We start from the raw sequence: 15255 nt of genomic DNA, 5'->3' as shown, positions 1-15255 counted from the left end.
GTCTCAGAGTGGGTTAGCTTTACATATTTTCTAAAAAAAAACTGAGACCATTAATATGCAATTAAATAAAAATCTCTGCAAAATCTTGCAGTCATTAAATTAACCATAGTAAAATTATTGTTCACTGCTAATATGGTGAACATATGGGTGCTGAAAAAAAAGGAATAATTTCCTGTTCTGAAGCCACAGAGTGTGCTTTCCAGATGGAGCTCAATCTAAAATGCCAGTAGAAAAGTGCAGCCGATAAAATATGAAAAGCAAACTAATTAGAATCAGCAGAGTGGTTTCTGAAGGTACATACACCGAGTATGTAAAATCATAAGGAAAACACAACTACATCTCTTTTTACTTAGCAAATTAAATTCATGCATAAAATCCAAAGGACACTTGCCATTTTGCAAACAATAAGCTTTACAGGTTGGTTTTGAGGATATAACAATCTACTGAATTTTCAGAATCTACAATATTTTATATTCTGAATCCATGTTCTTCACAAATAGTAATTTTGATGCCTTCACGACTCCTGCTTCTATTTAGGAAAATTAATTATCCATGCTTACCATAATACTTCTTTCCAAAGCTCCTCTAAGTGGCATGGCTATTCCGATTCTCATTATTCTCAACGCTACCAAAACCGTAGCTACATAATCGTCAATAAGTTCAGACCATGATGTAAACGTATGTAAGCACCAAAGTATGGAACTTCTTGATAGGTTTTTGGCACTGTCATACTGATTCCACACTGATGTAAGAAGTGCCAACATCCTGAGGTTTCCCATGGGAATTCTGCAGCCTTGCTAATAGGGCAAGAGCCTCCTTCATTCAGGAAGTCCTCACCTAGGAATTCTGTCCAACTAAGTGTAGATCCAACTAGTAGGTAGTTCCCACCAACTCTCAGACCATTTTGTTTTATTGCTGATAGCTCTTAGCTTTAAGTTCTTCAACTACAATCAGTTTCTTCTTCTACAGTTATGTGTGAGAAAAACTATCAAAAATTACAATTAGGATATGTTCTCCAGAATTTTTCAAATACACCCTATCCTCGTTATATGCGACTTCAGACTATGCGGACCCACAGTTATGTGAGGAACCTATTTCTACCTTATATGCGTCCACAACTCACAGTTATGCAAGGAGCATCGCTTTCCCGCCAACACAAGTCACATGCGCACGCCTCACAGTCTCACTCCCACCAGTCTCGCATTGGTTTTGGTAAGGTGTGGATACGTGATCTTGCACTCTTAAACTTCTGCTGGTTTTACCTACGGTGCAGTGATTTTGTGTTTGAAATATTTAACTATGCCTCCTAAGCGTCCGATGTCACGTCCTGGGCCATCAGCCGAGTGGCAGAGAACCGCTTTAACACTTGAAAAAAAATTGGTAATTATAAACAGCGTGTATAAACGCTACTGCCGGAACAGAATCTTGCCTTTAAAGTTCTTTTGTTGTTTGACAATGCGCCAGCCCATCCTAAACATTTGGACAGCATTCATCCTAATATAACAGTGTGTTTCCTGCCGCCTAACACAACATCGCTGATTCAACCACTTGACCAAGGTGTGATCTACGTTCAAGGCATACTTTCTTTTACGGCGAACTATCGCTCAGACGCTGCAAGCAATAGACAATTTTTAAAATCCTGGTAGTTTACCAATGGTGAGGGAATGGCGGAAGTCGGAACACTCGGCACAAATGGCGATGGACATGGACCCAAGTTTAGAACTGAGTCAGCATTTTAGTCGTTCCCTGCCGTCAACCCTTCTTCCCTACAAGCAAATTTATGCTGAAAAACAAAATGCTGCCAAGCAAACAACCCTCACCACTTTCTTCAAATCGATGTCATCTCCTGCTGCCAGCAGTTCTAAGAGTTCTGTGAGTCTTCCTTCACCCTCTTGCTGTGATTGATATGATCCTGACGACCACAAGCATCCACCTTCTCCATGTAAAGCTGCTTGACACAACAACCACTCACCTCCTAGAGCGAACACACCTGCCATTGTTGATGAGTACCATACACCCTAGTATGTTAACTTTCTATGATTTATTACATTGAATATTACCTTCAATTGGTGAAATATAATACGAATGTTGCCTTGTGGTTTTGCTTTTGTGTCATATTGGTATGAAAAGGTGAATAAATTACAGATAAAACGTATTTAGGAAATCCTCTGGAACGCATCCATATTTTCTCCATTTAAATAATTATTCACATTATGCGTCAACTGCGAGGAATGTATCCCCCGCATATAACGAGGATAGGGTGTACAGGAACTTACAGTAATTTCTCTTATTAATTTTGAGATTATTGCCATACATTAGTATTTAAAAGATTTACATCAAAAACACAGGAGAAATGAATGTAAACTATTGGGCCAACATCAACATTGTAATTATACCTTATCCCTTCCTTCATTGTGAAAAGATAAATGGTTGATCCAAACACTTGTAAGAATTCACTCTCCTGCAGTTTTTCAATTTTTAATGCTGAAAAGGCTGCTGCCACAAAAATTAGGTTGAAAATTATTAATCATAAGGTAATTCCAGTTGAATTGTAATGCTATAAAATTCTGTAATATTAATGTAGTCACAGGCAGGAATGATTTACAGTTTCAAATTCAGTATTGGTTAAATTATTAAAAGAGTTTTTAATATTTTTAAAAATCAATATTAGCCTTTAAATGAATTCATGGAATGTTTTAATAGTTATTGAATACTTCTGAATAATTCCCACTGAGAGAACTACACAAGGCAGTTTGCAGACAGCCTGCAGAACAGCAATGAGTGCAGCTAGATCAACACTGACCAGAAATTCTGGGCTAATATTTTTTGTTTATCTGTTCAATAAAGGAGGTCACCTTGCCCTTGTGTAAACTGTACATGTTAATTGCATTTAATTAATAGCCAAATAAATAAATCCACCTGGAGAAAAAAAGTCAAACATTTCTGAAATAGCATCATTTATCCATATTGCATAATGTCTTACAGTCTTCTCGGAAATGGCATGAATTCAGGATATACTTTACATTAAGGCAGACAGGTTCTTTTGGTTTTCTGAAATCACTATCTACATTAAAGATAGTCACACATTTGTAAAAACCTTTCTCCTTTTTTTTCCCTTTGTCTCTTGAAGGGGCTGACTAGCTTTGACATTTGTAGCAACATTCTCAAGGCATGGATATAGATAGTGCCAAAAAATCAAGAACTTTACCACTTTAAATAAGCTGTGTTTAATGTAACTTCAGACAGAAAGGATAGAAGCACCATATTCTTGAATGACATTTAAAGAAAAAAAAGACTTGAATGAGATGAATTTGGCAGGTTTCAAAGCAGCTCTCATAAGAAACTAAAATACAAAAGAAAATGCATAAATATTTTCCAATTGGCATTAAGTAAACTAAATTTTCCTGGAATCATTTTTCTCCATGAATATTTACGAAACTAGAGTTTGGGTTGAAAATAATAGAAACCAGGTAATTTTAGACATGATAACAGTAGCCAATGTAATGCAAGAGTAACTGTCATCATGTTCAATATTTGAATCAAATTATGTAAATTCCTTTATGTACATCTCTTTATAAGGAAAAAATCTTTCACCAATCAACTTCCCAGCTCCTTACTTCACTCCTTCCCCTTCTTAGATAGATAGATAGATAGATAGATACTTTATTCATCCCCATGGGGAAATTCAACTTTTTTCCAATGTCCCATACACTTGTTGTAGCAAAACTAATTACATACAATACTTAACTCAGTAAAAAAATATGATATGCATCTAAATCACTATCTCAAAAAGCATTAATAATAGCTTTTAAAAAGTTCTTAAGTCCTGGCGGTAGAATTGTAAAGCCTAATGGCATTGGGGAGTATTGACCTCTTCATCCTGTCTGAGGAGCATTGCATCGATAGTAACCTGTCGCTGAAACTGCTTCTCTGTCTCTGGATGGTGCTATGTAGAGGATGTTCAGAGTTTTCCATAATTGACCGTAGCCTACTCAGCGCCCTTCGCTCAGCTACCGATGTTAAACTCTCCAGTACTTTGCCCACGACAGAGCCCGCCTTCCTTACCAGCTTATTAAGACGTGAGGTGTCCCTCTTCTTAATGTCTTCTTCCAGTTTCAGCTATCACCTACTACCTTGTATTTCTTCCTCCCCACCACTGACCTTCTTACTCTGATTTCTCATCAATTTCTCCAGTCCCGATGAAGGGTCTTGGCCCAAAATGTCAACTGTTTATTTTTCCCATAAATGCTGCTTGGCCTACTGAGTTTGCCCAGCGTTTTGTGTATATTGCAAAGAATCTGCAGCTCCATAATTCATTGAAAGTAGTGTCACAGGTAGATGGGTCTGTAAAGAAATCCTTAGGCGTGTTGGGCTTCATAAATCTAAGTATTGGAAATGGGATGATATGTTGAAGTTGTATAAGACGTCGGTGAGGCCTAATTTGGAGTATTTGTGCAGTTTTGGTCATTAGCCTACAGAAAAGATGCAAATAAGGTTGAAACAGTACAAAGTACTTTTTTAGTCTCAGTTCAAGGATTGAGTCTATTAAAATGAATATACTGCCCAAACTGTTATATCTCTTTCAGACCCTACCAATAGAGATTAATCAAAATCAATGCAATGAATGGAACAAGATGTTATCAGGGTATATTTGGCAAGGTAAAAGTTTGTCTCAAAACTTTGCAATTAGCACAGGAAAAGGTGGGGGGATGGGGCCTACCTTCTCTTAGAGATTATTATTTTGCAGCACAGTTGAGAGCTGTGATGTGTTGGTGCAACCCATCATATGATGCTCAATGGAAAAACATTGAGGAGGGCATACTTCCCATCCCCATACAAGCAATTTTGGCTGATAACAACCTGCAAAGGTACATAAATACTATTGATAACCCGTGGGTGAAATTGACTCTTAAAATATGGAAAACTACTATAAAAGAATATAATCTAGAGGGAGATATTGCAATTCTTAAATGTTGTGCATATGACTCGGATTTTACGCCGAATAAACTGGGTGCTAGATTTAAAGACTGGACAGCTAAAGGAATAACAGTTCTTTGCAACATAATGAAAGAAGGAACACTGTTCAGTTTTGAAATGCTTAGAGAGAAATACATATTAGAAAAACAAGATTTTTAAATCGGTATTTACAGATGCGACAATTTGTTAATAGGATGCTTAAAAATATAACCAAGGCAAGTACATGCTTGATAGAGCTATTTAGAAAAGCATATAATTCAGATGACAGTAGTAGAATCATTTCAAGCATGTATAAGGGTTTGTCAAATCTTAAAACACATTCAACTTCATACATTAAAACAAAATGGGAGAAGGAAGGAGGGATAATTATATCTGAGGAAGAATGGACAATAATATGGAGGTATCAATGGAAGTGTACCAGTTCACAGAAATGGAGGGAGTTTGGATGGAAAAACTTAATAAGATATTTTATTACACCCTCTCAGAAATCCCATTATGATAGTAACCTCCCTGTTTGCTGGAGAAATTGTGTAAATCAAAATGCAAATCATTATCATATTTTTTGGGAATGCCCCATTATCAAAGACTATTGGAGGGGGATACACAATGCCCTACAAGACATCAGAAACATGTTTCTATATAATTTTTATATTCACAGATTATACCAATGTCAGGGTAATTTCACTGCTAATGCACTTTACTCTGGGTTTTATGTACAGGAGAATAGAAGCATAGAGATAAAGCTCCCCCATGAAATAGATGCGCTAATGGAGGAGCTCTCTTTGTAAAGGAAATGTTATTTGTAAATTTACTGAAACACACCTACGTGCATGATGTTGCATGAATCAATATTACCTGTTTTGATTGTCACATACAGCAACTGTTATTTCAATGAAAGATGATACAGATTTCTCTAAACATTCAATAGATTTTCCGAGCACCGTGATATTTTGTTTATGACTATAAGCATGTAAGACAGTTTCTATAAAGGCAATGATAATGTGAAAAAAAAAATCATATTCACACACACTTCCAGGTAAAACCAGACAAGTCTCTTAACCTGGGAAGATTATAACTACCTATCCTATCTATGCCCCTCATAACATTGTCCTTCAGCCTCATACATCCCAACGAGAATTAGTTCAGCCTGTCCAATCTCTCCTTATAACTATAGCCCTGCATTCTGCTTAACCTCTTCTGCACTCACTCTACTGGTAACAACTCCTTCCTGCGGGAACAGAATGGCATGGAATATTTTAAGTACGGTCCAGCCAACATTTATTCGAATGCAAAGTCTCGACTCCTATACTTAATGCTTCAGCCTATAAAGACAAGCATGTCAAATGACTTTTTCACAACCTCATGAACCCGTGTCCCACCTGCAGGGAGCTATGGACATGCACCACGATCTCTGTCAGTACAGTAACATCCATAAGGTCCCTGCCATTTGCTCTACATATCCTAACAGAATTTGACCACTCAAAGTGCACTACCTCACAGTTGAGATCACAAACAGGAGAAAATCTACAGATGCTGGAAATCCGAGCAACACACACAAAATGCTGGAGGAACTCAGTAGGTCAGCTAGCATTTATAGAAAAAAGTACAGTTGACGTTCCGGGCCGAAACTCTTCTGCAGGCCTGGAGAAAAAACGTTGAGGAGTAGATTTGAAAGGTGGGGGGGGGGGGGGGGGGGAGGAGAGGGAGAAACACCAGGCAATCGGTGAAGCTTGGAGGGGGAGGGATGAAGCAGAGAGCTAGGAAATTGATTGGTGAAAGAGACAGAAGGCAACGGAAGAAAGAAAAAATGGGGAAGGGGTGGGGGGGAGGAACACCCAGAGGGAGGCAATGGGCGGGTAAGGAGATAACATGAGAGAGGGACAAAGGGGTGGGTAATGGTGAGGGGGAGGCATTATTGGAAGTTGGAGAAATTGATGTTCATGCATCAGGTTGGAATATAAGGTGTTGTTCCTCCAAGCTATGTCTGGCCTTATGCTGACACTGGAGTAGGCCATAAAGTACCATTCAGGGCCCCAAACAGTCCTTCCAGGTGAGGCGACACTTCACCTGTGAGTCTGTTGGGGTCATAATCTGTGTCCAGGGCTCCCGGTCTGGCCTCGTATATTGGTGAGGCCCGATGTAGATTGGGAAACTTACACTGAGCGCCTATACTCCATCCACCAGAACAAGCGGGATCTCCCAGTAGCCACCCATTTTAATTTAACTTCCCATTCCATTCCAATATGTCCATCCTTGGCCTCCTCCACAATCGGGACAACATCAACTACCCCACCTTCATCATCTCTTTGGTTACCTCCTCCCCCCCACCACAAAAAAAAACAGATTTTGTAACATTATCTCCCCTGATCAAAACTCTGCTGACTCTTCCCAATCAGTCCCTGCCTTTCCAACAGAACACAAATCCTATCCCTCACAATCCTTATCAGCAACTTCCTTACCACTGATGCAAGGCTGACACAGACTGCAGTTTTCAGGTTTACCTATAATGCTCTTTTTGAATAAGGGTCTATTCCCTCATCTTCTCGTAACTCACCCACGCTTAACGAACATGCAAAGATCTCTGCCAGGACCCCAGAAATCTCCTCCTTTGCTTCCTTTAGCATCCTGGGATTGATCCTCTCTGGCCCTGGGTCTTTATCCACTCCAATATTATTCACACTTCCTCCTTCCTGATAAGAAATGCCCTCCACAGTCACAACATAGCCTTCCCTTCACTCTCCAGTCACCATATCCTCTGATGAACACTGATGAGAAATATTCACTTAGGATCTCACTTGTATCCCTGCTTCCATATAAATTCCTTAGTTTTACAGGTCACATTGGAACATTTGCAGAAATAGCAGAGTTATTCTGCTTTCCTATCTTTGTAGCACATTATTCCAGGTTACTTTCTTTCAATTAGTGACAGTCCTACAACAAAGAACAGTTCGTACCTGTAGCACCCAATGGATGTCCTTTAGATAGCAGTCCGCCACTTGGATTTATGACCCACTTTCCACCATATGTATTATCACCTCTGTCAATCAATTCTCCAGCTTTACCTAGAAGAGCAAATACCAAATCAGCAACAGGAATTAGAATCTAAATAGACAGAGAGCTGAAATATGATTCCAGCACTCCAGATTACTTGATACAAGAGGTACTGCAGATGCTGGGAATCTAGGGCAATACACACAATGTGCTGGAGGAGCTCAGCAGGTCAGGCAGCATCGCTGGATGGGAATCAACAGTCAACGTTTCAGGCCTAGACCCTTCATCAGAATATTGCACCAGATTACTTGTCAGGCAGCACCGCTGGATGGGAATCAACAGTCAACGTTTCAGGCCTAGACCCTTCATCAGAATATTGCACCAGATTACTTGACAAGCTTGAACAGAAAAGCGAAATATTGCAGCTTGCTGGAAAGACAAAGAAAGGAACTTTTGGAAATGCTCAATAATCTTTCACTAGAGCTGTTCAAAATGAAGTTGTAACAGGATACATCAGAATATATCACCTCTAACAACTACATGGGCCTTCAATGGCAGGAAGAGAGGCTGGGATTAAAAAGCCGGATGCCGCAGATGTCACAAGTGGTGATGATGTTGGGGTGACTGAGGAAGGGATCGGAGTGCTGTAGCGGGAAGTAATACCTCAAGGTGAAACATTGGTTTAAGTGCGCTATTGCAAAAGTCTGTTGTTGGTGACGAGTGAGTACTGAACACTGAATAATGTTTGTACTCTATCTCCCAGTAAGAGGGACTGCATGGTAATGGAGCCTTTGATAGTGGAGGGAGAGTGGAATGGAGCTACTGATACACCAGTTATGTGGCCAAACCTAGAGGGCCCAGGGTGTGAATATTATTACATTAAATTGTTTTTCTCATCATCGACATGTATTCATTCTGCAATTAGAAGAAATATTACTGATTTTGCTGTGCATTAAACTAGAGCTAATAATTAAATCCTCACCATTAATCTGTTAATGAATAACTAATACATTGCCAAGATGGGACATTTCTAATTGCTTTGTCCAGTCCATGCCCTGTGACATGAATTACTGTTCAAGGAATCTTGAACACTAGAAACAGATTATTATGTGGACATATACAGTACTGTACATATTTATAGCCAGGGTGCCTCAGACTTTTGCAGTATTGCACTGTACTGCTGCCACAAAATAAAAACTAATTTCATTACATATATGAGTGCTGATAAACTCAATTCTGATATTGGTCTCTACTGTTGATTGAGAGCGGGAAGTAAGCAGGCAGTTGGGAATCATGTTTGCGAAGAGGGGAGTGAGCAGAGAGCACCAGAGAGACATTCCGTAATGATTAATAAACCAATTGTTTGGAATCAAATGACCTTGCCTGGTGTCTCAGAGCTAGGCGTATCTTCACTCACACCACTGCCCGCCCCCAGCACTCCTCCTCTGCCGCCTGCCCCACACTCCTCCCAAGGCATTCCACCCTCACCATTCCCAACATTCTTTGCTCCCGCCAGATTTGCAGACTCACTCTCCACTCCACATTGACAAGTATAGTACTGTGCAAAAGTCTTAGGCACCCTTGCTATATACGTGTGCCCAACACTTTTGCCCAATAGTCTGAATAATTATCTTTGCCTTAGAAAGATTATTAATAATGGCGTAGGTGAGCACGCTGATCTCTCTTCTGGAAATAAGAGTTTGAACCTAGTTAGTCTGATGATCTGAAGGTCATTTTCTTTTTTTTTTGAACTTTATTGAACAAACATATATCTACAAACAAGCATCAGCTATCAGTCCACAGTTCACTGCACAATGGTAAATACCTATATTAACAATACCGGGATAGAAGAGAGTAGGAGCAAGAGAAAGAAGAAACAAAGAGCACATACATACAGTTACAAACACAAACAGACACATGATCTACATACTTTACATCACCCCACAATGTAGATTTACATCTATTTTAAATAAAATCACAGTCGTCAGTAAATCAGCTCAAGTCCTACATTTTACCAGGCTCCTGTGTGGGCCTTTCACTGTGCCAGGTGCACCATAACACAGTTCCATCTTTCCAAGTAAGAGTCCATTTTCAGTTGTAAGCTTGCAGTGATATTTTCCATACAGTTCACTTCTTTCAGTCTCTGTATCCATTGTTCCAAAGTGGGTGGGTGAGATTTAAGCCAGTTGACAGTTATCATTTTACGAACAATCAGAATCAAGACTCTTAACATGTATAGCTTATTCTTCTCTAATGCAGATTACAGGAGGTTGCCTAAAATTAAATGACTAGGTTCAAAGGGTATACTTATATCTAAAATCCTTATTTCCTCAGTAACCTTGTACCAAAATTCCCTTAATTTGGGACAATCCCAGAATATACGTGCAAAATCTCCCACTAGACCACAGCCTCTCCAGCAAAATCTGCTGTTTTTTTCTGCATATAATGATACTACTAATGGGGTTTTAAAGTATCTCATCCGTATTTTCCAAGCAAATTCCAATTGGGACTATTCAAGCATTCATGCCATGACTCCCAAAACCTCACCCACTCTTCCTTTTCTGTTATGGTATTTACCTCTAATTCCCACTTATGTTTAACATCTAACATGTTATCCATTGTCTCCAGGTTTTTTTTTTATATATACAAGATACAATTTTCTGGGATTGCGTCCTACCCATGATGATCTCTATCCAAATTTTTTCCAAGTTATTTGGCTGTATTTTAAGATTGTTCCATTTTTTGTGTGATGCAAGGTAATGTCTAATTTGGAAGAATCTATAAAAGTCACTTGATACAAGGTCGAATTCAGTTTGGAGTTGGGAGAAAGATTTGAGAGCCTCACTATCAAACATTTGGTCCACAAGAACCAGCCCTCTTTGCGCCCATCTGTTAAAACCAGAATCCAGTCTTGCTGGAATAAAATCTGAAATGAATACAATTCTGATTGCCCTTGATACAGTCCTTGGAAGATCTAATTTTTTTCCTAATTCTATCCCATACTTTCAATGTATAGTTAACCCATTCATTCTGAGTCTCAACATTCTTCCACACGTTTGTATTTAAAAAGGGAAGAGCTGCTAAAGATAATTCAACAATTGAATTTTGCTCTATGTGAACCCATCTTGAATCCACATCTTCTCTGATCCATGACACAATTGCTCTTAACTGTGCAGCCCAATAATAGGCCTTTAAATGAAGTAAAGCTAAACCTCCCTGTTTTTTATTTGAGCATAACACTTTCAGTCTCACACTGGGCCTCTTTTTCTGCCATATAAACTTACTGATGAGTATATCCAACATTTTAAAAGTAGATACAGGAACTATTTATGGGTAGAGCACTGAAAAGAAAAAGAAACCTGGGCAAAATATTCATCCTGATCACTTCTACTCTACCTATCAGTGATAAAGGAAGCATCTCCCAATGTTCAAGGTCTCTCCTCACTTGATTAATAATTTAACATAATTGGCTGCGAAGAGCTGAGAAGAACTATGAGATAAACTAACCCCCAAATATCAAAAGCCCTGTTTTGGCCAACGAAAAGTCACTTCATCCAGCTGACTTGGCCAGGTCCCTGTAATCTTCATAGCTTCAGATTTCACTTCGTTAACTTTGTATCCAGAGACCTCTCCATAGCTTCTCAAACATTGCATAAGCAGGGAAACTCATGAAAGAGGATTCTTTATAAAGAGAATAATGTCATCTGCAAATAAAGCTATCTTATGGGTTATACCTCCTTTATCTGTTATACCCTCAATTTGTTCATTTTGTCTGATTAACTCTGCTAGTGGTTCGATGCTTAAGGCAAATAATATCGGGAATAGGGGACTCCACTGTCTGGTTCCCCTTTTGAGCCTGAAGAAATTGGAACAGTATCCATTTACTCTAACCCTGGAAATTGGATCTTTATTCAGTGTCTTCATCCAACTTTGAAATGTTGCATTAAAACCCATTTTTTCTAAGATATAGTCTAAGTATATCCAATCCCCCCTATCAAATGCCTTCTTGGCATCTAAGCTAAGAAGCATTGAGGGGTGGATGGATCTCTGTGCTAAAGACTGGATATTTAAAGCTCTCCTAACTTTATTTGCTCCCTGATGGTCTGGAATAAATCCAGTTTGATCTGGATTAATCAATTTTCCTATATATTTCTGTAGTTTCTTTGCTAAAATGGAACAAAGAATCTTCACATCAGTACCAAGCAGGCTGATTAGGTCTATATGAACTAAATGCTATAGGGTCCTTTCCATCCTTGTAGATTACTGATATGATTGCCTCTGACCTGCTCTCTGGGGGGGGGGGGGGGGGGTCATGTTCATTCAGAGCATAATTAAAAATTTTACATAAAACTGGAGTAAGTTCTGTTGTAAATATCTTATAGAACTCACTCGGAAATTCATCCGTACCCAGAGATTTATTATTTTTTAATGTTTTAATAACATCTTTTATTTCTAGTTCTGAGATTGGTTGTGTCAGTGAAACAATCTCGGTTTCTGAAAGTTTGTTTATACAGATGTCTCTGAAAATTTTATCCAGCTTGCCTTTATTTTGTGGTGGATCCAAAGAATCATACAGATCTTTATAGAAGGCCCTAAATGCCTCTGCTATAACGTTTGGGTTCGATACCTCGGAGAAAGTTAAAGATGTCTAATTTTTGGAACAACTCTTTTAAGTTGTGCCTTTCTCAACTGAAATGCTAACAGATGGCTGGCCAGATCCCCATCTCATAATACTTTTAATTTGTGTATCTAAGGAGACCTTGCCCACGCCCAGGATTACGGCTGCACAGGTGGAAGGTCAACTGAGGAAGATCTGTACCAGCAAGGCGGCTGGACCAGATGGAGTTTCCCCACGATTACTGAGGGCCTGTGCGACTGAGCTGGGAGAACCACTACAGCGCATCTTCAACATGAGCCTGGAGCAGAGAAGAGTACCCAGACAGTGGAAAACATCCTGTATTGTCCCGGTACCGAAGAAACCACAACCAAAGGAGTTGAATGACTTCAGACCTGTTGCCTTGACGTCGCACGTGATGAAGACCATGGAGCGGCTGATAATACAGAATCTGAGGCCACAAACCAGGCACGCCCAGGATCCTCTTCAGTTTGCGTATAAGGAGAAGGTGGGAGTGGAGGATGCTATCACGTATTTGCTGCACAAATCACTCTCTCACCTAGAGGGGGTCAGTTGTGCTGTGAGGATTACATTCCTTGACTTCTCTAGTGCCTTTAACACCATCCAGCCCAAGATCTTAAGGCACAAACTAACGGAGATGGGAGTAGACTCTCACATGGTGGATTGGATAGTGGACTACTTGACAGATAGACCTCAGTATGTGCGGTTGGGAGACTGTAGGTCTGACACGGTGGTCAGCAGCACAGGGGCGCCGCAGGGAACCGTACTCTCTCCGGTCCTGTTCACCCTGTACACATCAGACTTCCAATATAACTCGGAGTCCTGCCATGTGCAGAAGTTCGCTGATGACACGGCCATAGTGGGGTGTGTCAGGAATGGACAGGAGGAGGAGTATAGGAAACTGATACAGGACTTTGTGATATGGTGCAACTCAAACTACCTGCGTCTCAATATCACCAAGACCAAGGAGATGGTGGTGGACTTTAGGAGATCTAGGCCTCATATGGAGCCAGTGATCATTAATGGAGAATGTGTGGAGCAGGTTAAGACCTACAAGTATCTGGGAGTACAGTTAGACGAGAAGCTAGACTGGACTGCCAACACAGATGCCTTGTGCAGGAAGGCACAGAGTCGACTGTACTTCCTTAGAAGGTTGGCGTCATTCAATGTCTGTAGTGAGATGCTGAAGATGTTCTATAGGTCAGTTGTGGAGAGCGCCCTCTTCTTTGTGGTGGCGTGTTGGGGAGGAAGCATTAAGAAGAGGGACGCCTCACGTCTTAATAAGCTGGTAAGGAAGGCGGGCTCTGTCGTGGGCAAAGTACTGGAGAGTTTAACATCGGTAGCTGAGCGAAGGGCGCTGAGTAGGCTACGGTCAATTATGGATAACTCTGAACATCCTCTACATAGCACCATCCAGAGACAGAGAAGCAGTTTCAGCGACAGGTTACTATCGATGCAATGCTCCTCAGACAGGATGAAGAGGTCAATACTCCCCAATGCCATTAGGCTTTACAATTCTACCGCCAGGACTTAAGAACTTTTTAAAAGCTATTATTAATGCTTTTTGAGATAGTGATTTAGATGCATATCATATTTTTTACTGAGTTAAGTATTGTATGTAATTAGTTTTGCTACAACAAGTGTATGGGACATTGGAAAAAAGTTGAATTTCCCCATGGGGATGAATAAAGTATCTATCTATCTATCTATCTAAGTGCTCCTTCTGCTTTAGATGTAAGCAACTCATTCAAGGTATCCACACACTTTTGTAGGTTTTTCCAGTCATCCTTGTTCAGCGGTAATTTGTGCATTTGTTCTAATCTTTTTATTTCACTTTGTAACTGATTATATTTTTCATTTTGGTATTTTTTCATTTGAACAGTCAGATCAATATATTTTCCCCTAATCACAGATTTTGCATCTTCCCACAGTATCGAGGGAGGAAACCTCCCCATTGTCATTTGTCACAAAATATTTGTCAATGCATTGTTTTAGTTGATTATAGGAGGAGAGGTCCATCAACGTGGAAACATTGAGCCTCCAATATTGGAAGTGCTGCTCAGAGCCTACTTTCAGTACAAGTCTAACAGGAGCACGATCTGACAATGTAATGGGTTCAATAACACATTCCTTCACTGGATGTAGGTTCTTCTTTGGGATGCAAATAAGGTCAATTCTTGAATATGAGCCATGGGCTCTTGATATTTAACTAAAATCCCTGGTACCTGGATTCAATGCTCTCCAGCCATCAGCTAGCCCAAGCTCATCCAACGTAATTTTTACTGCTTTAGACTTCTTGCTCAGGGGTTTCCCATTCCCAGGTAATTTTCCAAACTCCTATTAAGAATACAATTATAGTCTCCTCCAACTCTAGTTTCCCTGGCAAGTAATAAAGCTACTTCTTTGAAAAAGGTGAGGTTATCTTCATTCGGTGCATAGATGCTCATGATAGTAAACTCTTCACCTCCCCCTCCCATCGAGCCAAAAGCGAACACATATCTACCCTGCTCATCTTTAACCTCTTTTTCTACCACAAAATAAACTGATCTATTAATTAATATTGCAACTCCCCACTTTCTACTATAAGGGCAATATGAATAATAGATGATCTACCCACACTTTTTTTTTGTGTTCCACATCTCCTAAATGTG

At 39.8% G+C, this 15255-nt stretch overlaps 1 protein-coding gene across 1 annotated transcript in view; it reads right to left on the bottom strand.

The window, feature by feature from the left end:
* scp2a (sterol carrier protein 2a) overlaps window positions 1-15255 on the bottom strand; it is a 91190-nt gene that overhangs the window by 36988 nt on the left and 38947 nt on the right. The window contains exon 11 of the mRNA XM_073063097.1: window positions 7932-8039. Within this exon, the coding sequence (XP_072919198.1) occupies window positions 7932-8039 (108 nt within the window). The remainder of the gene's footprint in view (window positions 1-7931; window positions 8040-15255) is intronic.

The sequence above is a fragment of the Hemitrygon akajei genome, chromosome 12, assembly GCF_048418815.1.
Source record: "Hemitrygon akajei chromosome 12, sHemAka1.3, whole genome shotgun sequence".
NCBI classification, from domain to species: Eukaryota; Metazoa; Chordata; class Chondrichthyes; order Myliobatiformes; family Dasyatidae; genus Hemitrygon; species Hemitrygon akajei.
The sequence above is the reverse complement of the archived record's forward strand: the minus strand, read 5'-3'. Positions and strand labels throughout refer to the sequence as shown.